At 48.5% G+C, this 27,093-nt stretch overlaps 1 protein-coding gene across 2 annotated transcripts in view; it reads left to right on the forward strand.

Moving 5' to 3' along the window:
* The window catches only part of ARHGAP19 (Rho GTPase activating protein 19), an 80,475-nt gene that overhangs the window by 46,120 nt on the left and 7,262 nt on the right, over positions 1-27,093 (forward strand). For both annotated transcript variants that reach the window (XM_088449948.1, XM_088449947.1), the window contains exons 7-10: positions 12,250-12,315; positions 14,418-14,627; positions 15,142-15,225; positions 23,888-23,986. In XM_088449948.1, the coding sequence (XP_088306074.1) occupies positions 12,250-12,315; positions 14,418-14,627; positions 15,142-15,225; positions 23,888-23,986 (459 nt within the window). The remainder of the gene's footprint in view (positions 1-12,249; positions 12,316-14,417; positions 14,628-15,141; positions 15,226-23,887; positions 23,987-27,093) is intronic.

Here is a 27,093-nt window from a genome sequence, read left to right on the forward strand (position 1 = left end):
ACTGATGTAGGAAAACAATTTAAAATTAGATTAGTGGCCCTAGTAAAAGTATTTGGTGTTCTTAAAATGTGTGAAATGACTTATGTGCATTTTGTAAAAAAAAAAAAAAAAAAAGATAGAATGCAAGTTGTGTTTTTTTGTTATTTATCTTCAAATAAATGTTCTATTTATATTGGTGGTGCATACAAATACCTATAAGTATATATCTGTCATTTAAAGACACTTTGGCATTTTTTTTATTTTTTTTAAAGTATTTTAACACCCACCTGCAATCCCCAAAACACCTGTCCCATTCATATTGTACCCCATATACCTGTCCCACATCAGTGAACCCATTTTTTTGCATTTTGCACTTCTTCACCTCAAAAATTACTTGTCATTATTGGCCAAATTAAGCCAATTAAAAAAAATATTTGGCCTAATTGGTTATTAAGGAGAGTGTCCCAGTTGTTCTGAACCAAGTCCCAACATTTTAGGCCAAAAATAGGGGTTTTGCACAACTTTTCACCTACTCAGGAGGTATTTGAAAACTTTTTGCGTTTTTTTGCTATGGAGACTTCGCGCCTGTGAAAAGCCACGGCTAATATGATTTCGCAATATGAATTTTTGGCGAAAAGTTAGCGCCAGTGAAAACATTTTGCAAAAAAGCGGCTTATCGCAGCTAATTGAATTCCTGGGAGGGACGGACTGAACACCAGAGTTATTGTATGAATTTTATAAGTTTCGATAATTATTTGTATTCTATTGGATGATCCTTTCTAATGTTATCTCACTTTAGTGAGTAAGGAATAGATATCCACTTTTTGGGTATTATTCTAATTAGGATTGCCGTTAATTCCACCATGGTTCGTACATTGGGGCAACATTTTAATTTTATTCAACAAAGAGTGGTCCAGCACCTGAGATAAACACTTTACGTATATTGTCTAATTAAAGCCTAGACCATAAAATGTAGAAATCAAACTAGCAAAATACAGAAACATTGATGCATTACAACCAATATATTAAACGTAAGTGTAGGATGGTAATTAGCATGCAAAGAGGAGTCATACAAGGACACACAGGGAGGTCAGAGGAGAGAGGGCCCTGCTCTTCAGAGCTTATTGCTTTCTCTTTAATATATGTAATGATTCTGCAAGTACAGAACAGCAACTGCGATGTGAAAGCACAGTTATATGGCCATGCGTGGGAATTTCTACTTCAGGGTCCATAGGGTATCCACAGGATACCTTGGGGTATAGGTGTGACGTCAGTCGCAGGGCACCAAAGAGTTAAGCTTTCAGCCTCCCAGGATGCACTAGGTCCCCCTCCTATACCCCGCCCCCGGGCCAAGGCACCTCAGTTTAGTTTGGTGCCCGGCCGGAGTCGGGTGCACCTGTTGGAGTGGGGGCTAGAAGAGCCCCTGAAGCTTTTTCTTCATGCAGCTGTGGCTGCACATCTGGATGAACAGCATGGACAGTCAGTCCTGACGTCCATGCTGTCTTCCCTACACCCCGCCGGTACCAGAACGCCGGTACTGATCCGGGGATGCTGGTGGGCGTCTGGGGTCACAGCTAGCGGTGACCCCAGATGCTCCGGACCATGGCCGGATTCAAGGGGGACAGAGGTAAGCAGCGGGGTCCCGCGGTGGGTCCCCGCTGATCACATGGTCCTAAGTCCACAGGCAGGGGGCTCCCTGGGGACTGGCTGCAGCGTGGAGCCAGGCGACCAACCTGCGCTTCCACTACCCCCTGGGACAGCGGACCGCAGCAGAGCGGTAGCGCTGCGGCGTCCCAGGGGTTAAATGCATGCCAGGGGAGCGCGCCTTCCCTGTCTCACAGCCGGCGCCTCCCCCGCTGCACACAGCCCTCTCTGCACTGTGTTGACTGGTCCTGTGTCAGCGCTCCTCCCCCAGGCCAGCTTCTCTCTGCTCCTCGGCGGCCATCTTCTCTGCAACGCATGGTGAACGCTGCTGGAAGTCTGGAAGGAAGCATCGTGGTCTGGGTCCCCCCGCATACCTCTCCTCCGCTGTGGCTCAGGTCTGTGTATGCAGCGCTGTGTCCTACCAGGCCCTGTGTCTGTGTAGTTGAGTGATCAGCGCTGTTAGTGCAGGAATTGTTATTTCTCTGCATTGTATGTGACTGTGCTAGCGCTGCCTGTAACTTTTCTTCACTAAACTGTCAGCTTTATTACTGTCCCTGTTCTTTCTGCTAAAGCCCTTGCGGTGCGGTGCTGCAGGGTGGTCTCTCGCCTATTTAATACTTAATTGGTGAGAGAGGTCACATACGTGGTGCCATCATGTCTGAAAGTGATTTTCCCCTCCGGCTACAGTGTACCACGTGCAAAGTACCGTTAGCGGAGGGGGAGGGTAGCGCGGAGGGCCTTTGCCGGCAGTGTTTGTCCATGGCGCGGCCTATTACGGTTACAGCACCGGTACAGGAGCCGCCCTGGGCTTGTTTCGCTCAGGCGCTAACAGCTTTAGTGGGCCAGTTAGCTCCGCAGCCCGCGTTTACTCCGATGGGTTTGTCCCAGCAGTCTGTGGTGTCGTCACCCATGCAGGGGTTCCCACGACAATTGGTGGTACCCCACAGTCTCCCTATTTCCCCGCTCCCGTGTTCTCAGGAGCCAGCGTGGGTTAACTCCCTGACGAGTTCTGTACAGCACTTGTCGGATGTGTTGCAAGGGGAGTCTGTGATGCGGCCTCATAAAAGGCCGGTGGCGTCTCTGTCCGCTCCTTATGAGGATGACGAGGGGACGTCTGATGATGGGGAGATTCTGGATCCTTACGATCAGGAACCTCTCCATACTAAGGACGCTGATGCTAAGTCCAAAGTATATATTCCTGGACTTATTCGGGTGGTCCGCACAGCCTTGGTGATTGAGGACGAAGTTCCCCCAGCGGCTAAATCTAAGTATGCCTTTTTCAAAGATGTGAAGGGCGATGCCACAGTCTTTCCTCTTTCGGGTCAGTTGGTGGACCATTTAGAGGAGGCGTGGAAACAACCTGGCAAAAGATACCAGCCGCAGAGACGCCTGGCGGTGGCTTATCCGTTCGCGGATAATTATTTTGCTAAGTGGGAATCCCCTCCACAGGTGGATTCTCACGTGACCCGTCTTGTCCGTAGTGCCACATTGCCGATGCCATCCATGTCCTCCCTTAAGGATGCTACGGACCGCAAGGTAGAAATCTGCCTGAAGTCCGCTTATTCCCTTGCAGGGGGGGCAGCACGGCCGGCTATGGCCATTTGCTGGGTTGCCAGAGCGATGGAGCGCTGGGCGGATTCATTAGAGGCTTCTTTTGAATCCGACTGTCCGGCCGAACAGGCGGAGTTGATTGGCAATCTCCGTGATTCGGCCACCTACATCAACGAGGCGGCTCTAGACATTAGTACTCTGGTGTCTAGAATTTCTTCAGCAGCGGTAGCTGCTCGTCGCACCTTGTGGCTGCGATCCTGGAAGGCGGACGCAGATTCCAAGAAAGGTCTGGAAGCGTTGCCATTTACCGGAGAAGTTCTCTTCGGTCCGGATCTGGATAAGATTGTGGCCACGCTGGCGGCAGCCAAATCTGCTTGTCTCCCGTCGGCCGCTGCTCCTTCTGGTTCTGGACCATCGTCCTTTCGGTCATCTAGGGCCCAGGGCAGGCCCAAACCACAGTCGTTTCCTCGACAGGCTGGCCCTAAGAAATCGGTCAAGCCCCGGAAACAGGCATATGGAGTACCAGACGTCCGGCCCCCAAGCCAGATGACAAGCCTGCGGCCTGACGGTCCGGGTCTCCCCTTTGGGGGATCCCAGGGTGGGAGGCCGCCTGCTGCAGTTCTCCCGGTGTTGGTCGTTCACTACGACAGACACTTGGGTTCTGGAGGTGGTCTCCCACGGGTACGCCCTCTCCTTCCGGCACAGACCCCCGGCTCGATTCTTCACCACGGGTCTACCATCAGACCGGAACAAGGCTACGGAGCTGCGGAAGGTATTGCACACTATGCTCCAGGCTGGAGTTATAGTGCCTGTTCCATTCTCCCAGAGGGGCCAGGGTTTCTATTCAAATCTATTTTTGGTACAGAAACCCAATGGGTCATATCATCCGATTCTCAACCTCAAAGCACTCAACAAGTCTTTGCGGGTCCCGAAGTTTCGGATGGAGACCCTACAGTCCATCATTCTGGCGCTGGAACCTGGGGACTACATGGTGTCATTGGACATACAGGACGCTTACCTGCATGTCCCTATTCTTTTGCGCCATCAAGAGTTCCTTCGGTTTGCAATCCGCAGCGACCACTTCTAGTTTCGGGCGTTACCTTTTGGCCTGGCGACAGCACCACGTGTTTTCACCAAGGTGATGGCGGTCATGGCGGCTTCTCTGCGGCTGCAAGGAGTCCGCATGTTGCCGTACTTGGACGACCTGTTATTGGTGGCAGGATCTCCAGAGCTCCTGTTATACCACTTGGACCTGACCATTGCACTGCTGCAATGGCACGGCTGGCTAATCAACTGGCAGAAGTCCACTCTAATCCCGTCTCGGAGGATTCTGCATCTTGGAGCCTTATTGGACTCGGGACAGCAAAGGATCTTCGTGACGGAGGACAAGATCTCTGCTTTACAGTCAAGGGTGCGCAGTTGTCTGCACAGCCGCCGGGTGTCCTTACACTCGGCGATGAGGTTACTGGGCTCCATGGTGTCGGTGTTTGACATGGTGGAATACGCCCAGTTTCACTCCAGACCTCTGCAGCACCTGATCCTGTCCAAGTGGAACGGGCTGCCTCAGTCTCTGAAGTTCCAGACGATTGTGCTCACCCCGGAGGTTCGCCTGTCCCTTGCGTGGTGGTTAAAGACGACCCACCTCAACAAGGGACGTCCGTTCTGGGTTCCAAATTGGGTCCTGTTGACAACGGACACCAGTCTTCGGGGCTGGGGAGCAGTTTCGGGTCCACACTTGTTCCAGGGCAGGTGGACGCCGACAGAAGCGGAGCTTCCAATAAATATCTTGGAACTCCGTGCAGTCTTCAATGCTCTCCTGCAGGCACAGCGGTTTCTCCAGGGTCACCCGGTGCAGGTCCAGTCGGACAATGCTACCACCGTGGCCTACATAAACAGGCAAGGAGGAACTCGCAGTCGGGCGGCTCTCGTAGAGGTCTCTCGGATCCTGGTTTGGGCGGAGCGCAATCTTCCGGCCATATCAGCGGTCTTCATCCCGGGAGTGCTAAATTGGGAGGCGGACTTTCTAAGTCGCCAGGACGTTCATCCAGGGGAATGGTCCCTGCACCCGGACGTTTTTCAACTACTGGTGGACAGGTGGGGTCTTCCAGAAATCGACCTCATGGCGTCCCGGCACAACAACAAGTTGCCGGTGTACGGGTCTCGCACAAGAGACGAAGGGGCGTCTCTGGTGGATGCTCTGTCCGTCCGGTGGACGTTCAGGTTCGCATACCTGTTCCCTCCGGTCTCCCTTCTTCCACGGGTAATCCGGAAATTCAAACAGGAAGGAGGGACGCTCCTGTTGATAGCTCCCGCGTGGCCCAGACGGCTCTGGTTCTCAGACCTTCAGGGTCTGTCCGTGGACAGTCCTCTGCGGTTGCCGCTACGACCGGACCTTCTGTCTCAGGGTCCTTGTCTTCACCCGGACCTGACTCGGCTGTCTTTGGCGGCGTGGCTGTTGAGACGGCCATGCTGAGGTCCCGGGGGTTTTCCAGCTCTGTGGTGCGTACCATGTTACGAGCTCGGAAACCGTCTTCCGCGAGGATATACCATCGCGTGTGGCATACGTTCTTCCAGTGGTGTCGACCGAGAGGTTATGCACCGCGGGAGTTTCGTCTGTCTCGGATTCTCGCCTTCCTGCAAGCGGGACTAGATCATGGGCTTCGCCTTGCTTCTTTGAAGGTACAGGTTTCGGCCCTATCTGTCTGGTTTCACCGTAGGATTGCTACAATCCCGGCTGTGCGCACCTTTATGCAAGGTGTTCTCCGTATTCAGCCGCCCTTTGTTCCACCTGTGGCGCCTTGGGATTTGGCTGTGGTCCTGAGGGCTCTCCAAGGACCGCCGTTTGAACCACTGGGCTCAGTGGATATTAAATGGCTAACAGCTAAGACTGTTTTCCTTCTGGCCGTTGCTTCGGCCAGACGTGTTTCTGAGTTAGGGGCTCTTTCTTGTAGACCCCCTTTCTTGGTTTTTCATGGGAACAGGGCAGTTGTCCGCACTCGGCCCGAGTTTCTTCCCAAAGTTGTTTCCCAGTTTCATGTTAACGAGGAAATAGTTGTTCCGGCCTTTAACTCACCGGGTCTTTCCGTGGGTGAGGCCTCTTTGGATGTTGTGCGGGCCTTAAGGACTTATGTTGACCGCACTTCTTCGTTTAGGAAGTCGGACGCTTTGTTGTCCTCTATGGCTTCTGTAAAAAGGGTTGGCCTGCTTCAAAGCAACCTTTGGCAGCCTGGATCCGTATGGCTATTTCTGAAGCTTATCTTCATGAAGGCCTACCGGTCCCTCCTTCTCTGAAGGCTCATTCCACTAGGTCTGTGGGTCCTTCGTGGGCAGCTCGACGTGGTGCCTCGGCAGTTCAGATCTGCAAGGCTGCTACGTGGTCTTCTGTCCATACCTTCGTGAGGTATTACAGGTTTGACACCTTCGCCTCTCAGGATGCTTCCTTCGGGCGGCGGATTCTCCTTTCTGCACAGGAGCGTCCCCACCCTTAAAGGATACTGCTTTGGGACATCCCCAAGGTATCCTGTGGATACCCTATGGACCCTGAAGTAGAAAATATGAGATATGGTAAGAACTTACCCTTGTTATCTCTATTTCTACGAAGTCCATAGGGTTCCACAGGACTCCCGCCCTGTCGCACCTGTGCTGCAGATGGGCTTTGCTCTGGTCACCGGTTTTCCGTCTCCCTCTCGTGAGAATGTGATTCTTGTATGTGTCCAGATCTTTGTTCTCTCTCTTCCTTCTCCTCCTCCGGCCTATGGCTTGGTAACTAACTGAGGTGCCTTGGCCCGGGGGCGGGGTATAGGAGGGGGACCTAGTGCATCCTGGGAGGCTGAAAGCTTAACTCTTTGGTGCCCTGCGACTGACGTCACACCTATACCCCAAGATATCCTGTGGAACCCTATGGACTTCGTAGAAATAGAGATAACAAGGGTAAGTTCTTACCATATCTCATATTTTTTGTATTTGTTATTTTGAAGAACAAATCTTGTTCATCACATAATGCTCATTACATTGTGTTCAGGTCTCGCTTCTGCTTTGCTCATTAGGGGCCAAATGATTATATATAGCATGTATTACATGTACGGCTTCATCAGGTATGTTGCTTGGCATTCCATGTATACAAATGCACGTAGTCCTGGTAACATGCTCAGAGTTGGCTTCTATAATGATAACTATAATCGGAATGTCAGCCTATTAAGTAAGAGAATATTGGCTGTTAAGCTGCACAAATGGGGTCCCGCTTACACCACGGTCCATCTGATCTTCTAGTGCCACTTAGAGTAAAATTATTTGTTTTCAAGCATCCTCATTGATGTGAATTTATCAGGGTACAAGCATAGAGAGACCATCTCAACAGCAGCTGACAATCCTTATTGTGCCTTCTGTATTGTCTGTCTAGAAGGTGTACTCTCATCCAGCATTCACTGCAGTCTCATGCACACACTGGATGGCAGATACAGACCAGTGTAACAGCCAACAGTCTCTCATTTTGTAATCTTACTGTTATTAGGAGCAATTATTACCATTCATCCAGATATAAGAGTAGATGTATGCCCTTATTAGGCACAGATTCTGATTATGATCATTGTTTCATTGAACTGTGGCTGAATTGTTTTTTAATGTGTTAATCATGAATATTTTTATTGATATTTTTTTAAATCCTATTTTGCCTGTAGTTTGCAGTGGTTAGGGAATGTGTCCCCATTTTCCATCTAAGTGTTTTGTGTGGTTAATTTAAAGTCCATTTTCGTTGTTACAGTCTTATTATAATGTTATGTGTCAATCATGTTTTTAAATGGAAAAAATTAGTGTCCCTTTTATATTGAATTATTTCCCCTTGACCCATTCTTGTTTGATTTACCCAAGGAGACTCCACCATCACTGTAGAAGGGTCCTATCAGGACTAGTATCTGTCTGAGTGACTTTGTTGATTTACTCCTATAAATAATCCTGTTGCATTTCAGTCCTGTGCAGAATCCGCAAAACCCTTTCTTTTAGTTTCTAGAATGTAAAGGTGCGTCACACTTGCACACTGTGAAAAGACTGCACAATTATGACATTGTAACCGGCAGATTGACCAGCATGTTCGGGCGATGATAGATGTCAAAAATGAACAGCGGGGAGCATGCATCACTGGTCAATTTTGTCATTAAGCTGCCCGGTTAACAAACGATTGAACTATAACTGTTATCGTTCAATCACTCTGTTTAATCAGGTAGTGGATGTGCGCCTTAAGTGTATTGGGCATTACTGAGACACGGTGTTGAGAGTCAAATGACGAGCACAGAATAGGGAAACCTTTGGATTGTCATCTGTTGTCGGGCTACAAGTTCCAGCACACTCGTTCTTTTAGTCTTGGGATACACTGCCCAGAATATGAAACTAAATAGATAGATCTATAGATAGAGGGTGATATATAATGTTGTAAACAAAGTGTTAAACAAATCAAAATGTTTTATAATTTTAGATTCCTCATAGTAGCCCCCTTTTGCTTTGATGACCGCTTTGCACACTCTTGGCATTCTCTCAATCAGCTTTATGAGGTAGTCTCCTGGAATGGTTTTGAATTAACAGGTGTGCCTTGTCAAGAGTCAATCTGTGGAATTACTTACCTTCTTAATGTGTGTGAGACTATCAGTTGTGTTGTGCAGAGGCAGGGTTAGTACACAGTGGACACCACTATTTAACTACTTTTGTAATCTTATGGCACCAACCACTCATCTCAACTCAGTAAAGAGAAACGACAGTCCATCATTACTTTAAGTCAGGAAAGTCAGTCGATACGGAAAATTTCAAGAACTTTGAATGTATCCTCAAGTGTTGTTGCAAAAACCATCAAACGCCATGATGAAACTGGCTCTCAGGAGGACCGCCGCAGGAGAGGAAGACAAAGAGTTACGTCTGCTGCAGAGGATAAGTTCATTAGAGTTACCAGCCTCAGAAACCACTACTTAACAGCACCTCAGATTAGAGACCACATAAAGTCTTCACAGAGTTCAAGTAGCAGACAAATCTCAACATCAACTGTTCAGAGGAGACTGCGTGAATCATACCTTCATGGTCGTATTGCTGCAAAGAAGCCACTACTGAGGATGAACAACAGAAAGAAGAGAATTGTTTGCGCCCAAAAACACAAGGAATGGACATTAGACCAGTGTAAATCTGTACTTTCGTCTGATGAGTCCAAATTTGAGATTTTTGGTTCCAACCGCCGTGTCTTTGTGAGACGTAGAGGTGAGCGGATGGTTTCTGCATGTGCGGTTCCCACTGTGAAGCATGGAGGAGATGGTGTGATGGTGTAGGAGTGCTTTGCTGGTGACACTGTTGATGATTTATTCAAAATTCAAGGCACAGTTAACCAGCATGGCTACCACAGCATTCTGCAGCTCCATTCCATCCTATCTGGTTTGCGCTTACTGGGACCATCATTTTGTTTTTCAACAAGACAATGACCCCAAACACACCTCCAGGCTATGTAAGGGCTACTTGACCAAGAAGGAAAGTGATGGAGTGCTGCTTCCGATGACCTGGCCTCCACAATCACCCGACCTAAACCCAATGAGCTGGTTTAGGATGAAGGTGATTGAGAGAATGCCAAGAGTGTGCAAAGCTGTCATCCAAGCAAAAGGGGGCTACTTTGAGGATTTGTTTAGCACTTTTTTTTTTTTTTGTTTACAACAAAATTCCATGTGTTCTTTCATAGTTTTGATGTCTTCAGTATTAATCTATGTTGAAAATAATTTAAATAAACAAAAAAAAAACATTGAATGAGAAGGTGTGTCCAAACTTTTGACTGGTACAGGTTGAGTCTCCCATATCCAAATATTCCGAAATATGGAATATTCCGAAATCCGGAATAATTTTGGCATGACTGAGATAATAAAACCTTTGATTTTTGATGGTTCAATGTACACAAACTATGCCCTCTGTGTCTAGGGCACAAATTATTAAAAATATGGTATGAAATTACCTTCAGGCTGTGTGTATAGGGTGTAAATTAAACATACATTTATTTCATGTATGTACACAAACTTTGCTTGAGCCACAAAATTATTGAAAATATTGAATAAAATGAGCTGCAGGCTATGTGTAGAAGGTGTATATAACACATAAATGCATTCTATGTGTATATTGGGGTCCCATTCCCAAGATATTTCATTATGATATGCAAATATTCCGATATCCAAAATACCCCTGGTCCCAAACATTTTGGATAAGGGAGACTCAACCTGTACTGTGTGTATGTATGTATGTACACACACACACACACACACACTCCCCCTCCCCCTGCAGGTAATTTTATACATGTGAGTATGTTAATGTTAAAAAAGAAAACAAAGTCTGCGTCAACAAATGTAAATAAAACCCCTTACATTCCTCTCCCAATGCCCTGGAGTCTTGAAGGTAATCCTCTACCAGCGTGTTTTTCTCCTCCGAGTCTCAGGCTTGCAACCGGGCGGGTTCTGTGTGTAGCGCTGTCAGCTCTACGATTCCCCAATCACTTCCAACGCGTTTGGTACTAGTGATAGAGGAATCGTAGGAAAAAAGATATTAATCCTAACATAGATAAAAGCAGCAGGACGGCTGATACGTTCAGACCGCAACGCGCTCGCGTAGCTGTAGGACAAACTTTTGAGTTATGTCATCAGCGGCTGCCCGAAGCACCAGAGTCCGGAGCGGGTGACCTACAATACAGCCTCCGTCTGGCTATCGGCACAGAGCTGACAGCGTTACACACAGAACTCGCCTGGCTGCAAGCCTGGGTCCCCGGAGGGAAAACAAATTGGGAGAGGATTACCTTCAAGACTCCAGGACGCTGGGAGAGGAAAAGTTAAGGTAAGCACAAGGGATAGTTTTGTGACCGTTGAATACCAGGCTTAAAGCCACAGGACTTGGTACAGCAAAATATAAATGGTGACTACGATTCCCAAAACAGATTCCTAAAGGAGCTTTAACATACACACGTATATATTTAATCAATAACTGCGCTCATCCTATTATTCTTATCATATATTCCGTAACTATTTGGCTTTAGAGCTGCTCCCTCACTGTGCAGGATTATCCCTATTCTAGAGGTCATTTTATTTTTTATTTCAATTTTGTGGCTCAATCAAATTGTGTACATACATGAAATTCATTTGTTTCATATACACCTAATACACAATTATTATAGGTAATTTTATACACTATTTTTAATCATTTTGTGCCTTAAACAAAGTTTGTGTACATTGTACCATCAGAAAACAAAGGTTTTACGATCTGTCATGCTCAAAAAAATTCTGTATTTCGGAAACTTCCGTGTTTGGATATGGGAGACTCACCCTGTGCGTGCGTGTGTATGTATGCATGTGTAATAAATAAATAAATATATATATATATATGTGTGTGTGTGTATGTAATTTCTCTGAACCCTCAACTACGTTACATGGTGTCTACATGCACCATTTTGACAGAGCTAAAGACCATAAAACAATATGAATGGTTCTACCTGAAATCAGACTGGTTTATGTGCTACCATGTTAGCTGATTGTTAGATTTCTTTTAAAAAAAAAAAAGAGGAAATTACATTTGTGAGCTAGAATACCAGGGTTAATTGGCCCTTCTGTAGCCAACATAATTATTGTCACACAAAATTTCCAGGAACCAAGCTAGCTTGTCACTCAAGTCTTTTATTTCATTCACTCATTTCGCAGAAGCCCATTGGCACGGTATTCTTAGACAAGCCGTTCTGTATGATAATTAAACTTCCAAGAGGTTGGTGTAACCCCTTGGGTTTAATGTATCAAGCTGCTATCAGTTTTTGTAGGTACGATTATCTATTAACTAGGCAAATAATGGTGTATAATTGTGTATAGTCTCCAAACGTATGATTTAGAAAGTTAATATTATGGTATATACTGTAACAGTTTAAGTAATTCTGCAATTGTGTTGCCTTCCATTCAAAGTGCAAATGGGACTGCTTAATGCAAGCTAATTGTACATTAACATGCATGGTAATGTACTGCAGTAAAATGTGTTTGGCCATCTGTTCGAAGGATGAGAGATCTGAGTATTAATTCTTTTCTGTGATTTTAGGCTCCTTCTTATATACGGGAATATGCCCGGCTGTACTTCAGTGGCAGCAGAATGCCCACTTCAAAGGTAAGTATCAACGCGTTGTGTGCATATCAATAAAGCAAGAAGGCGCTTCAGTAAGCCACAAACAAACACTTAGACCCTGGAACGTAACTGCTGTGTATAAAACATCATCGTAACCACAGTCTGGTTTTCACCAAAACTACCCTATTGCAATTAAAATTGTAAAGTTGTTACTTTGTATGTGACTGTATATAATTAGACGAGAGGTACTATAGCACACAATGTCAAATATGCTTTAAAGTGTTCTATATAGTCACCTACTGCAGTACCATATCGGGAAAGCCTTCCTGCCAGTCTGTCAGAGCGTGGTTCTAGATGTTTGCCTGCATGTACAGCCGAGGTCTCATAATTAGATACAGCTGGTGAGAAGATTCACGTCCTGTTGTATATTACATTGTTTTTTATTTAAATAACACATATTCTAGAAGCTTTGGTGACCTTCGTTTTCCTTTCACCGCTGAGCATGGCACCTAATTAAAAGCAAAATCAGTTGACTACAAAAACGAGGATAAAAAATGGAAAATAGCTAATTAAAACAGTGGAAACACCAGATCAGAGAGCAGTCATCTTGTTCAGAAGCGAGGTCTATCACCAAAGTGACGTTCCCAGTTTTCCCTCATCCACAGTGACTGCAAACCCTTTTCACAAATCCGACTATATCACACTTAGAGGGCCAATTTATCAACGGTGAGCAGATATCGGGGAGATCTGTTGCAAACTCCCATTTTCGATCGCAAAGCAGCCCTCATAGAAACCTAAGGACTGCTTTCTGGGCACATTTACCAAGCTCCAGAATGTGATTCATTCCACCGCTTTGTCCCTGGTAGCTAAAGCCATCTGACGATAGGCTACTTTCCGCATCTCTCCCCGGCACACTCAGTAGTGCGCACGGGTGGTCAGCCTAGGGCTCCTGAAGAATAAGAAGTGAATGCGATCCCTTCACTTACACATTGCAGGCACAGGCTCCTTTCCAAGCCCCTGTCCCTGCAGGGGTGTATTTTAATACATTCAGGCGATCGTTAATTTCTTATTGCCACAAATAGTGGCGCTAAGAAATTATTGTCATGTCTAGGACTCGATAATAATTTTGCCCCTATATAGTTTTGTCTACGTGCATAGCATACGCAAGCTATAGGCACTGGCTCTGTAGGTGCACTTTTTGGTGCGGCACAACCCCATGCGTGCTTGTAACTAGCCATGTGAGTAAGCCGCGAGCGTCTGATTCACCTGCAGGGTTAGTACATTTTGTGTCGCAAACACACAAATCATTTGTAGAGATTAATAAAAAAATAAAACTAGTTTTGGATGGAATTAAGCGTTCTAAAATTAGATAGAACGATCTAGGGCACGTACATGCAGGCATTTATATTAATTGATGTATACGTGCAGTAACGTCCCAAACATAATGGAAGTGAATGCACCATTCTATAAGCGCACTTAGAGATGCAATAAGGCAGATTTTTTTTAACACACTTTTTTTCATACTTCAATTTCAACACGTGTGTGTTCTAACACCGGCCCCGTGGGTCTTCCTTTAAAATAAATAAATCCATACATAAATTGGGTTCTAATCAAAATGCATAATTGTGTGTGTGAGATATTTTGGATGCTAATTGAGTTTTGTATTAAAATAATTGCGAAATCGGGGCCAGCGGATGTAATGGCCGATGTTTAAGCGGTTCGACAGATCATTTGCAATTGCGCCTGCGTGTAAGCCACATCGTGATTGCATTGCGGTTACATACGCGCAGAAGATCCATTCGTAAAGTGAGTGTCGTCATGGTTTGGGGGGAGGTAACTGATGGGGGTGGTTAGATAAATGTGGGCGTGTCTGATCGTTGCAGCACCGTTTTATGGGCGTGCATAAATTAGCTATTGCGATTACATTCGCAGCGTGAGACCTCTCAGTTTCCGCAGGAGGGCGACATTGGACAGATATGAGAAGGCAGCAGTGGGCGTCTTTGTCGGCAGGCATTGGCATATCTTAGCAGCTGCGATCTGTAGGCAATTGCGTCCACTGCTGAAACAGACCCTCAAACGACAACACGTGCTCTCAGGTCCAGACAGGCCCCCTCACGTCTTTCCTCTGTCATATATTCCCACAGGATGATTTGGACTTGTTACGCTCTGACACTTGCAGAAACGAATTTCCTTTTGTGAAGAGTCAGAAAAGAGACCGATTAAAGTCCTCGCCGTCGTCCTCCGTCTCCCAGCAGGAGCTGACACAGCAGCGCACAGAGGAGGCACTGAGAGACTTGTTCCAGCACGTCCACAATATGCCGGACTCCACAAAAAAGAAACGGCTCATCCGGCAGGTGGGATCACGTAAAAAATATGAGCGACCATTACATATACTAAGGTTGGGGCCTAGCAGGTAGTGTCATCCTACAGTAAATAGGGACAAATAAGTGAAGCATAACTAATGCCTCCCCAATGAGCATTTTCATGTACATCATTACTTACAGAAGAGTCTATTCCAGGGACAAATCTGAACATCTTGAGTTTGCTCCTGTTTTATTAGTGAAGGGTCAGCTTGTATCATGCACATAGTGCCCCCTGCTGGTCAAAATATATAAATCAAGCCAAAGCCTAATTTTTAGATATAACTTGAGTCGTGTTTCTAAGTTTAATGGGTCATTAACAGCTTTGTTGCGTATAATTGATAACTATCCTAATGCAATGTTTATCTTATCAATGTTTATCTTGTGTATTTTGTGTTTTATATGGGAGAAAAGATTTAAAATTTGTGGGTATTGTTCATAGTTAACCTTCCCCTTAATTATAAAACGTAAATGACAATTCGTATGACCGTGAACTCTTTTATTTTAGTTCCATAAACATAATCCTGGAACACCAGAGGTGTCTGCGGGGAAGAAGCATTCTCGCTCCCGTTCCTTCAGTGGGATGATTAAGGTAATGCTGGATACATACAGTAACAATGAGCCTGGCTCTAGGTGCGGCCTGGACTTCTAATTTGTTTCCGTAACAGAGACAGGAGATTATTTCTCTAATATCGCAAAAAAGGGGAAACACACAATTGGTACTCGTCTCTATGCTCTCTAACAAAACAGTAACAGCAGGACTGGAACGGACGAGATGCACACTAAGCTCTTCCAGCTGTGAGTTTTTAAGTGTCTGCTACTCTTCGGCGGAGGACAGTGACACCCACTTAGTTGAGTTTACACGCAAGCATTTAATATAAACGTTGCAGGTCTAAATCTTTGAGCGTCTGTCCCCTCTCCCAACCCTATTGCTGTGTACGGCAAAGTGAATGTAAGGCTAGAGTGAGAAGAGATAATGCAGGACACACACAGACAGTCCTGTCGCAATAATGCAGGACACACAGACCAGTCCTACCGCTCTCTCCGGATGGTGGTAATGCAGAACACACACACAGGGCAGTCCTGCCGCGCTCTCCAGATGGTGATAATACAGGGGACACACAGACCAGTCCTACCGCTCTCTCCAGATGGTGATAATGCAGGACACACACACAGGGCAGTCCTACCGCACTCTCCAGATGGTGATAATGCAGGACACACACACAGACAGACCAGTCCTACCGCTCTCTCCGGATGGTGATAATGCAGGACACACACACAGGGCAGTCCTACCGCTCTCTCCAGATGGTGATAATGCAGGACACACACAGGGCAGTCCTACCGCTCTCTCCAGATGGTGATAATGCAGGAGACACACAGACCAGTCCTACCGCTCTCTCCGGATGGTGGTAATGCAGGACACACACACAGGGCAGTCCTACCGCACTCTCCAGATGGTGATAATTCAGGACACACACACAGGGCAGTCCTACCGCTCTCTCCAGATGGTGATAATGCAGGACACACACACAGGGCAGTCCTACCGCTCTCTCCAGATGGTGATAATGCAGGACACACACACAGGGCAGTCCTACCGCTCTCTCCGGATGGTGGTAATGCAGGACACACACACAGGGCAGTCCTACCGCACTCTCCAGATGGTGATAATGCAGGACACACAGACCACTCCTGCCGCTCTCTCCGGATGGTAATAATGCAGAACACACACAGACCAGATCTGCCACTCTCTCCGGATGGTAATAATGCAGGACACACACAGACCAGATCTGCCGCTCTCTCCGGATGGTAATAATGCAGGACACACACAGACCAGATCTGCCGCTCTCTCCGGATGGTAATAATGCAGGACACACACAGACCAGATCTGCCGCTCTCTCCGGATGGTAATAATGCAGGATACACACACAGACCAGATCTGCCGCTCTCTCCGGATGGTAATAATGCAGGACTCACACAGACCAGATCTGCCGCTCTCTCCGGATGGTAATAATGCAGGACACACACATACCAGATCTGCCGCTCTCTCCGGATGGTAATAATGCAGGACTCACACAGACCAGATCTGCCGCTCTCTCCGGATGGTAATAATGCAGGACACACACAGACCAGATCTGCCGCTCTCTCCGGATGGTAATAATGCAGGATACACACACAGACCAGATCTGCCGCTCTCTCCGGATGGTAATAATGCAGGGGACACACAGACCAGATCTGCCGCTCTCTCCGGATGGTAATAATGCAGGATACACACACAGACCAGATCTGCCGCTCTCTCCAGATGGTGGTAATGCAGGACACACAGATCAGTCCTACTGCTCTCTCCGGATGGCAATAATGTTGGCCAAGGAGGCAGACCAGTAGTACCACTCTCCCCGGTTGATGGTAATGCAGGACACACTCTGGCTAATTCTCCCACTATCCCTGTATGGTAATAATACAGGGGAGACGCACATGTCACTCTCTCCGAATGGTAATGCAAGAGACACAGACACAACCAATCCTCTCACTGAACAAGTGGACTATTTATCATACCATAAAGCAGTGGTTTTCTACTTCAGGGTCCATAGGGTATCCACAGGATACCTTGGGGTATAGGTGTGACGTCAGTCGCAGGGCACCAAAGAGTTAAGCTTTCAGCCTCCCAGGATGCACTAGGTCCCCCTCCTATACCCCGCCCCCAGGCCAAGGCACCTCAGTTTAGTTTGGTGCCCGGCCGGAGTCGGGTGCACCTGTTGGAGTGGGGGCTAGAAGAGCCCCTGAAGCTTTTTCTTCATGCAGCTGTGGCTGCACATCTGGATGAACAGCATGGACAGTCAGTCCTGACGTCCATGCTGTCTTCCCTACACCCCGCCGGTACCAGAACGCCGGTACTGATCCGGGGATGCTGGTGGGCGTCTGGGGTCACAGCTAGCGGTGACCCCAGATGCTTCGGACCATGGCCGGATTCAAGGGGGACAGAGGTAAGCAGCGGGGTCCCGCGGTGGGTCCCCGCTGATCACATGGTCCTAAGTCCCCAGGCAGGGGGCTCCCTGGGGACTGGCTGCAGCGTGGAGCCAGGCGACCAACCTGCGCTTCCACTACCCCCTGGGACAGCGGACCGCAGCAGAGCGGTAGCGCTGCGGCGTCCCAGGGGTTAAATGCATGCCAGGGGAGCGCGCCTTCCCTGTCTCACAGCCGGCGCCTCCCCCGCTGCACACAGCCCTCTCTGCACTGTGCTGACTGGTCCTGTGTCAGCGCTCCTCCCCCAGGCCAGCTTCTCTCTGCTCCTCGGCGGCCATCTTCTCTGCAACGCATGGTGAACGCTGCTGGAAGTCTGGAAGGAAGCATCGTGGTCTGGGTCCCCCCGCATACCTCTCCTCCGCTGTGGCTCAGGTCTGTGTATGCAGCGCTGTGTCCTACCAGGCCCTGTGTCTGTGTAGTTGAGTGATCAGCGCTGTTAGTGCAGGAATTGTTATTTCTCTGCATTGTATGTGACTGTGCTAGCGCTGCCTGTAACTATTCTTCACTAAACTGTCAGCTTTATTACTGTCCCTGTTCTTTCTGCTAAAGCCCTTGCGGTGCGGTGCTGCAGGGTGGTCTCTCGCCTATTTAATACTTAATTGGTGAGAGAGGTCACATACGTGGTGCCATCATGTCTGAAAGTGATTTTCCCCTCCGGCTACAGTGTACCACGTGCAAAGTACCGTTAGCGGAGGGGGAGGGTAGCGCGGAGGGCCTTTGCCGGCAGTGTTGTCCATGGCGCGGCCTATTACGGTTACAGCACCGGTACAGGAGCCGCCCTGGGCTTGTTTCGCTCAGGCGTTAACAGCTTTAGTGGGCCAGTTAGCTCCGCAGCCCGCGTTTACTCCGATGGGTTTGTCCCAGCAGTCTGTGGTGTCGTCACCCATGCAGGGGTTCCCACGACAATTGGTGGTACCCCACAGTCTCCCTATTTCCCCGCTCCCGGGTTCTCAGGAGCCAGCGTGGGTTAACTCCCTGACGAGTTCTTTACAGCACTTGTCGGATGTATTGCAAGGGGAGTCTGTGATGCGGCCTCATAAAAGGCCGGTGGCGTCTCTGTCCGCTCCTTATGAGGATGACGAAGGGACGTCTGATGATGGGGAGATTCTGGATCCTTACGATCAGGAACCTTTCCATACTAAGGACGCTGATGCTAAGTCCAAAGTATATATTCCTGGACTTATTCGGGCGGTCCGCACAGCCTTGGTGATTGAGGACGAAGTTCCCCCAGCGGCTAAATCTAAGTATGCCTTTTTCAAAGATGTGAAGGGCGATGCCACAGTCTTTCCTCTTTCGGGTCAGTTGGTGGACCATTTAGAGGAGGCGTGGAAACAACCTGGCAAAAGATACCAGCCGCAGAGACGCCTGGCGGTGGCTTATCCGTTCGCGGATAATTATTTTGCTAAGTGTGAATCCCCTCCACAGGTGGATTCTCACGTGACCCGTCTTGTCCGTAGTGCCACATTGACGATGCCATCCATGTCCTCCCTTAAGGATGCTACGGACCGCAAGGTAGAAATCTGCCTGAAGTCCGCTTATTCCCTTGCAGGGGGGGCAGCACGGCCGGCTATGGCCATTTGCTGGGTTGCCAGAGCGATGGAGCGCTGGGCGGATTCATTAGAGGCTTCTTTTGAATCCGACTGTCCGGCCGAACAAGCGGAGTTGATTGGCAATCTCCGTGATTCGGCCACCTACATCAACGAGGCGGCTCTAGACATTAGTACTCTGGTGTCTAGAATTTCTTCAGCAGCGGTAGCTGCTCGTCGCACCTTGTGGCTGCGATCCTGGAAAGCGGACGCAGATCCAAGAAAGGTCTGGAAGCGTTGCCGTTTACCGGAGAAGTTCTCTTCGGTCCGGATCTGGATAAGATTGTGGCCACGCTGGCGGCAGCCAAATCTGCTTGTCTCCCGTCGGCCGCTGCTCCTTCTGGTTCTGGACCATCGTCCTTTCGGTCATCTAGGGCCCAGGGCAGGCCCAAACCACAGTCGTTTCCTCGACAGGCTGTCCCTAAGAAATCGGGCAAGCCCCGGAAACAGGCATGGAGTACCAGACGTCCGGCCCCCAAGCCAGATGACAAGCCTGCGGCCTGACGGTCCGGGTCTCCCCTTGGGGGATCCCAGGGTGGGAGGCCGCCTGCTGCAGTTCTCCCGGTGTTGGTCGTTCACTACGACAGACACTTGGGTTCTGGAGGTGGTCTCTCACGGGTACGCCCTCTCCTTCCGGCACAGACCCCCGGCTCGATTCTTCACCACGGGTCTACCATCAGACCGGAACAAGGCTATGGAGCTGCGGAAGGTATTGCACACTATGCTCCAGGCTGGAGTTATAGTGCCTGTTCCATTCTCCCAGAGGGGCCAGGGTTTCTATTCAAATCTATTTTTGGTACAGAAACCCAATGGGTCATATCATCCGATTCTCAACCTCAAAGCACTCAACAAGTCTTTGCGGGTCCCGAAGTTTCGGATGGAGACCCTACGGTCCATCATTCTGGCGCTGGAACCTGGGGACTACATGGTGTCATTGGACATACAGGACGCTATGGCGGTCATGGCGGCTTCTCTGCGGCTGCAAGGAGTCCGCATGTTGCCGTACTTGGACGACCTGTTATTGGTGGCAGGATCTCCAGAGCTCCTGTTACACCACTTGGACCTGACCATTGCACTGCTGCAACGGCACGGCTGGCTAATTAACTGGCAGAAGTCCACTCTAATCCCGTCTCGGAGGATTCTGCATCTTGGAGCCTTATTGGACTCGGGACAGCAAAGGATCTTCGTGACGGAGGACAAGATCTCTGCTTTACAGTCAAGGGTGCGCAGTTGTCTGCACAGCCGCCGGGTGTCCTTACACTCGGCAATGAGGTTACTGGGCTCCATGGTGTCGGTGTTCGACATGGTGGAATACGCCCAGTTTCACTCTAGACCTCTGCAGCACCTGATCCTGTCCAAGTGGAACGGGCTGCCTCAGTCTCTGAAGTTCCAGACGATTGTGCTCACCCCGGAGGTTCGCCTGTCCCTTGCGTGGTGGTTAAAGATGACCCACCTCAACAAGGGACGTCCGTTCTGGGTTCCAAATTGGGTCCTGTTGACAACGGACGCCAGTCTTCGGGGCTGGGGAGCAGTTTCGGGTCCACACTTGTTCCAGGGCAGGTGGACACCGACAGAAGCGGAGCTTCCAATAAATATCTTGGAACTCCGTGCGGTCTTCAATGCTCTCCTGCAGGCACAGCGGTTTCTCCAGGGTCACCCGGTGCAGGTCCAGTCGGACAATGCTACCACCGTGGCCTACATAAACAGGCAAGGAGGAACTCGCAGTCGGGCGGCTCTCGTAGAGGTCTCTCGGATCCTGGTTTGGGCGGAGCGCAATCTTCCGGCCATATCAGCGGTCTTCATCCCGGGAGTGCTAAATTGGGAGGCGGACTTTCTAAGTCGCCAGGACGTTCATCCAGGGGAATGGTCCCTGCACCCGGACGTTTTTCAACTACTGGTGGACAGGTGGGGTCTTCCAGAAATCGACCTCATGGCGTCCCGGCACAACAACAAGTTGCCGGTGTACGGGTCTCGCACAAGAGACGAAGGGGCGTCTCTGGTGGATGCTCTGTCCGTCCGGTGGACGTTCAGGTTCGCATACCTGTTCCCTCCGGTCTCCCTTCTTCCACGGGTAATCCGGAAATTCAAACAGGAAGGAGGGACGCTCCTGTTGATAGCTCCCGCGTGGCCCAGACGGCACTGGTTCTCAGACCTTCAGGGTCTGTCCGTGGACAGTCCTCTGCGGTTGCCGCTACGACCGGACCTTCTGTCTCAGGGTCCTTGTCTTCACCCGGACCTGACTCGGCTGTCTTTGGCGGCGTGGCTGTTGAGACGGCCATGCTGAGGTCCTGGGGGTTTGCCAGCTCTATGCTGTGTACCATGTTACGAGCTCGGAAACCGTCTTCCGCGAGGATATACCATCGCGTGTGGCATACGTTCTTCCAGTGGTGTCGACCGAGAGGTTATGCACCGCGGGAGTTTCGTCTGTCTCGGATTCTCGCCTTCCTGCAAGCGGGACTAGATCATGGGCTTCGCCTTGCTTCTTTGAAGGTACAGGTTTCGGCCCTATCTGTCTGGTTTCACCGTAGGATTGCTACAATCCCGGATGTGCGCACCTTTATGCAAGGTGTTCTCCGTATTCAGCCGCCCTTTGTTCCACCTGTGGCGCCTTGGGATTTGGCTGTGGTCCTGAGGACTCTCCAAGGACCGCCGTTTGAACCACTGGGCTCAGTGGATATTAAATGGCTAACAGCTAAGACTGTTTTCCTTCTGGCCGTTGCTTCAGCCAGACGTGTTTCTGAGTTAGGGGCTCTTTCTTGTAGACCCCCTTTCTTGGTTTTTTCATGGGAACAGGGCAGTGCTCCGCACTCGGCCCGAGTTTCTCCCCAAAGTTGTTTCCCAGTTTCAGGTTAACGAGGAAATAGTTGTTCCGGCCTTTAACTCACCTGGTCTTTCCGTGGGTGAGGCCTCTTTGGATGTTGTGCGGGCCTTAAGGACTTATGTGGACCGCACTTCTTTGTTTAGGAAGTCGGACGCTTTGTTGTCCTCTATGGCTTCTGTAAAAAGGGTTGGCCTGCTTCAAAGCAAACTTTGGCAGCCTGGATCCGTATGGCTATTTCTGAAGCTTATCTTCATGAAGGCCTACCGGTCCCTCCTTCTCTGAAGGCTCATTCCACTAGGTCTGTGGGTCCTTCGTGGGCAGCTTGACGTGGTGCCTCGGCAGTTCAGATCTGCAAGGCTGCTACGTGGTCTTCTGTCCATACCTTCGTGAGGTATTACAGGTTTGACACCTTCGCCTCTCAGGATGCTTCCTTCGGGCGGCGGATTCTCCTTTCTGCACAGGAGCGTCCCCACCCTTAAAGGATACTGCTTTGGGACATCCCCAAGGTATCCTGTGGATACCCTATGGACCCTGAAGTAGAAAATATGAGATATGGTAAGAACTTACCCTTGTTATCTCTATTTCTACGAACTCCATAGGGTTCCACAGGACTCCCGCCCTGTCGCACCTGTGCTGCAGATGGGCTTTGCTCTGGTCACCGGTTTTCCGTCTCCCTCTGGTGAGAATGTGATTCTTGTATGTATCCAGATCTTTGTTCTCTCTCTTCCTTCTCCTCCTCCGGCCTATGGCTTGGTAACTAACTGAGGTGCCTTGGCCTGGGGGCGGGGTATAGGAGGGGGACCTAGTGCATCCTGGGAGGCTGAAAGCTTAACTCTTTGGTGCCCTGCGACTGACGTCACACCTATACCCCAAGGTATCCTGTGGAACCCTATGGACTTCGTAGAAATAGAGATAACAAGGGTAAGTTCTTACCATATCTCATATTTTTTAGCATTTTTCAACTCGCGGCACACCAGTCATGATTTTAAAATTGCCAAGGCACACCTTCAGTCCCCCACTGAAAAAAGAACACACTCTCATTGGTCCCCACGGGGGGTATAAAAACACACACACAGGCCCCCACCGGAACAAATATATAACACATTGACCCCCACAAGAAAAAAAAATAATTATGCCACATTGCTCCCCCAGAAAAAAAAAAAAAAAAATCATTGGCTGGTCCCCACAAATAATTATCCATCCATATTGATCCCCACCAAAAACCTGTTACTCACACAGTGCAGAGCCGTCAGCGTTCGAGTGTGCGGCTGGATGGGAGGTAGAAAGCGTGCTGGTTGTCTGGCGGAGCGGTCTGGATGGCGGCCAACGTGGCGTGCGTGAAATGTGATTTCACGCTGCCGCGTCTAGGCAGGTCACGGCCCGGGCACGCCTGTGCCTCCCAGAGGAGCTCAGCGGCAGCCCGGTCCACAGTATTGTAATGTGACCGGCGGCTCTGACTGCCGCGGCACACTTCACAACCGCTGCGGCACAGCGGTTGAAAATCGCTGCCACAAAGTATCGAGCTGATGATCACACAGGTGCCTGTGTGTGTGTGTGTGGCATCTGTCTGCCACTCTTATACAGACCGTGCTGATCTGCTGGCACAATTTTCAGACAGACCAGAAAATGATGTCTTTTGATATTGCTTAGTGAGTGGCCAGCACAAGTGGGGTAAAACTTGGTGCCTAACTACAGTAAACCCTCCCCGTTTATATTCCACAATGATGCATTTGTTAGACCATTCTAAATACAGATTTGTTGTTTTCTAAGGCCCATGAAATGAATGTTTTAATAAATCTCTGCCTTTTATTTGTAAATCTATCCAGCGCAAAGTGATGGGCGGACAGGTGGCATCAGAAAAGAAAAGCAGGATAACTCCTCCCTCATTGGATGGATCAGAATTTGGCAAAAGAAACGTTAAATATGTAAGTGGTTTCTTTACTGTTATTTTATGATTTAGTCCTGCAACAAATCCACATTTGAAACTTTGCTTGTGTTTTCTTTTTTTTTTACTAAATATTCTGTCCGTCATGTATCTGTATGCGACGCACAGCATACCGAAGAATGGCCACATATCGTACACGGCAAAGAACTGTCCTTTGTTATCCAGGCCATCAGGCATCATCCTGGATATTACACACATGAAATAAATCATTCCAGCTATAGACTGCACACAGGGCCTGATTCAGAGCCGGACGCTATTTGCGCTCGCTCGTTCAGAAAAAGGGGCCGGATATTTAAGTAGAGCGCTCGCTCTTTGCGGTCTGTTGACACCTCTATGTCTGAGCGAACGAAATATACACTCGCTATTTTGTAAAGACGCCCCCTGGCCGTTCGCATCGTACGTCATCTCCGCTATTTATTAGATTAATCGAGTACATCGAAAGGCATCTGAACTGCTCGCAGTGCTTGTGGTTGGATTTTCCTACCGCAATCATGCGAGCAGTTCAGGCTAAGAGACAACCAAGTGACGTGGTCGATGACGCTGCTTTGTTAATTATGCACACCCTTAAAACGCCCGTTTTGACCATTTGGCACGCCTGCGCTCGGATCTCCACTCCCCGTTTTCAAGCACCTTCCCCTGTTACCACCCACAAACGCCTCATCCTGTCACTCAAATTAGCAGGCACTCGCTATTTTGCGAACACACGATTTCCGACCGCACTGACTGGTCGGCGCATGCGCGTTACGACCCATATGCATGCGCAAATGTGCGAACATCGCTCAGAGCGGCCGCTTACGAGCGGCTCTGAATCAGGCCCACAGACCCCTGCCTCGCTGCCTCCCGTAGGCCCCTGCCTCACTGCCGCACATAGGGAGAGTAATAATCTTATTTTATTATAGCACTCAGTCTCTTTACAAGCATCAATAGCACAGAGATTTAGTATTAGAGCAAGAAGAAAACAAAGCAAATAACAATAGAATGAAGATAACAGGGATACTAAACTTAATACAGGGTTGGTGCATCCAATTTGGGTAATACGTTACAGAACCCATCCATGAAAGGTACCAGACGAGGCAGCCATTTGGGCGTGCTACAAAGGATACCCTGGGTGGAATAGGCAACGCCTAGAAGAGATGACACGATATGGGGAAGTTGTGTGTACTAAAGATAGAAGCAGAGCCCTTACATAACCATCGGTTCCAAGTATTTTTTATCCCACCCTTGGGTGCACCAGTGGAGGCAGCCATCTTGGGCGCACTACAAAGGTTACAATGTGTGAGATAAGCCATACAGGAAACTCAGACCTAATACAAGTGACTGAAACATCTGTAATATACGCACTAGTTCCACGTGATGTTCATCCTGCCCAAAAAAGAACCATCGGGGCGCCCTGCATAGGTTACATCTGGCGGGGTGTGCAATTAGCGAAAGACCTGCTTAAGATGCAGGCTGTAAGAGAGCAGGCCGTGCCTGTGTGCGCAGGCTTTCAAATAGTAAACTGTTGTAGGAGATGCTGGGTCAGCTGGTAATTATAGTGTAACAAGCTAATTTATGGTGGGGGGAAGCTGCAGCCTCACATTTGCAAAACAAACTTGCAACACAGACTATTCTAGAAATGAAAAGTATCGGGAATGGAAGATAGAATTAATGTACATTTGCATAACAAACATTCAGTACAGACTAGTCTGAGCCACTCAGGCCTTAAACCCTCATACTGATGTGTCCTCATACAGTGTTGTTCTAGGCGCGCCATTTAGCCCCTCTTGGCACGCCAAGGTCATTGCAACTTAGCCACGTCGTGTCCTTTTCTCGAAAGTTGTGTATTTTTCACACTGCAAAAAACGAAGAATCAACAAAACTACATTACAGTACGAGCGTACACTGACCTCCGGGGCTTACAGAAACATCTTTGTGCAACTCGGCTTTGTGTTTCAGTCGCACCAGGCGTCTCGCACTGTATGGCGTAATGATGCATGTGTACGAGACACATCTGTAGGTTATGATGACATGGCATTGTGCATCAACCATAGACATAGCAAGAGCAGACTGTAGCCAGAGTACGGAAGCCATAGACACGTGAGAGGAAGTGTTGGATTTGGCTAAAGCCTCTTTAATGTGACTGGCCATAAGAGAAACACAATACAGGATTTAGTCCATTCTTGTATAAGAAACAATAAGAGTTCTATCTTTAGCAAAAAAAATAAAAAATCCTGTGTATTGTTAACGCAATTACAAATATTTTATTCTGCATGAAATCCAGTGGGGGACACTGAAATGCTCAGTTATAGATCAGTGCTCTAACAACGTCCATAGAACAAAGAGATGCATCTTCCTATGGAGACTTTGGGATAAGGTCACAATGTCCTGAAAGAAAAGTTTTTTGTTTTGTTTTTTGTGGCAGCGTACAAGGGATTATGAATATTAAACCATCAAACTTTATTATTTTATCATCAAAAGAACATACGAGGGTGGTTGAATAAATAAGGTAACAAGACCTCTCATTGTGTAAATGTATTCTACTAGTGAATATACGTATAATTATTAGTATGTCCTTGGTACAGATTGTTGTTTTTTTTCACATAGCCCCCATACTTGTCTAAGCAATTGTCCCAATGGTACACCAAGGCATCTGTCCCGGCATAGAAGAAATCCATGTCCAGCGCCTAAAGCCAGGACATGACGGCTTGCTGAACTTCACCGTCAGTTGCAAGTCTCCTTCCATCCGGGTGCTTCAATGGTCCAAAGAGTTGGACTCATTCTGAGCCAGGTCAGGGCTGTAGGGAGGATGGTCCGGTACCTCCCAATGGCAGTGGCATAACGACTAACGCGTGTGGTTGGCTGAGTGTGGTCTGGCGTTATCATGCAGTAATACGACGCCTGTTCTCAGCAACCAAGGTCATTGACGATTACCCTCTGAAACTGGCTCAATGTGTCACAATAGTAGCGGACAGCATTCACAGGATCACCCTTGGTGAGGAAATCAACAAGACGCACATTGGTGTAGTCCCAAAACACAGTCGCCGTGACAGTCTTTGCTGATAGTTGTTTTGAATTTGTTTGAAGGTGGGGGGCAATGCATGTTCCCAT

This window comes from Taudactylus pleione, unplaced genomic scaffold (genome assembly GCF_031769625.1).
Source record: "Taudactylus pleione unplaced genomic scaffold, aTauple2 ptg000502l, whole genome shotgun sequence".
Taxonomy (NCBI): domain Eukaryota; kingdom Metazoa; phylum Chordata; class Amphibia; order Anura; family Myobatrachidae; genus Taudactylus; species Taudactylus pleione.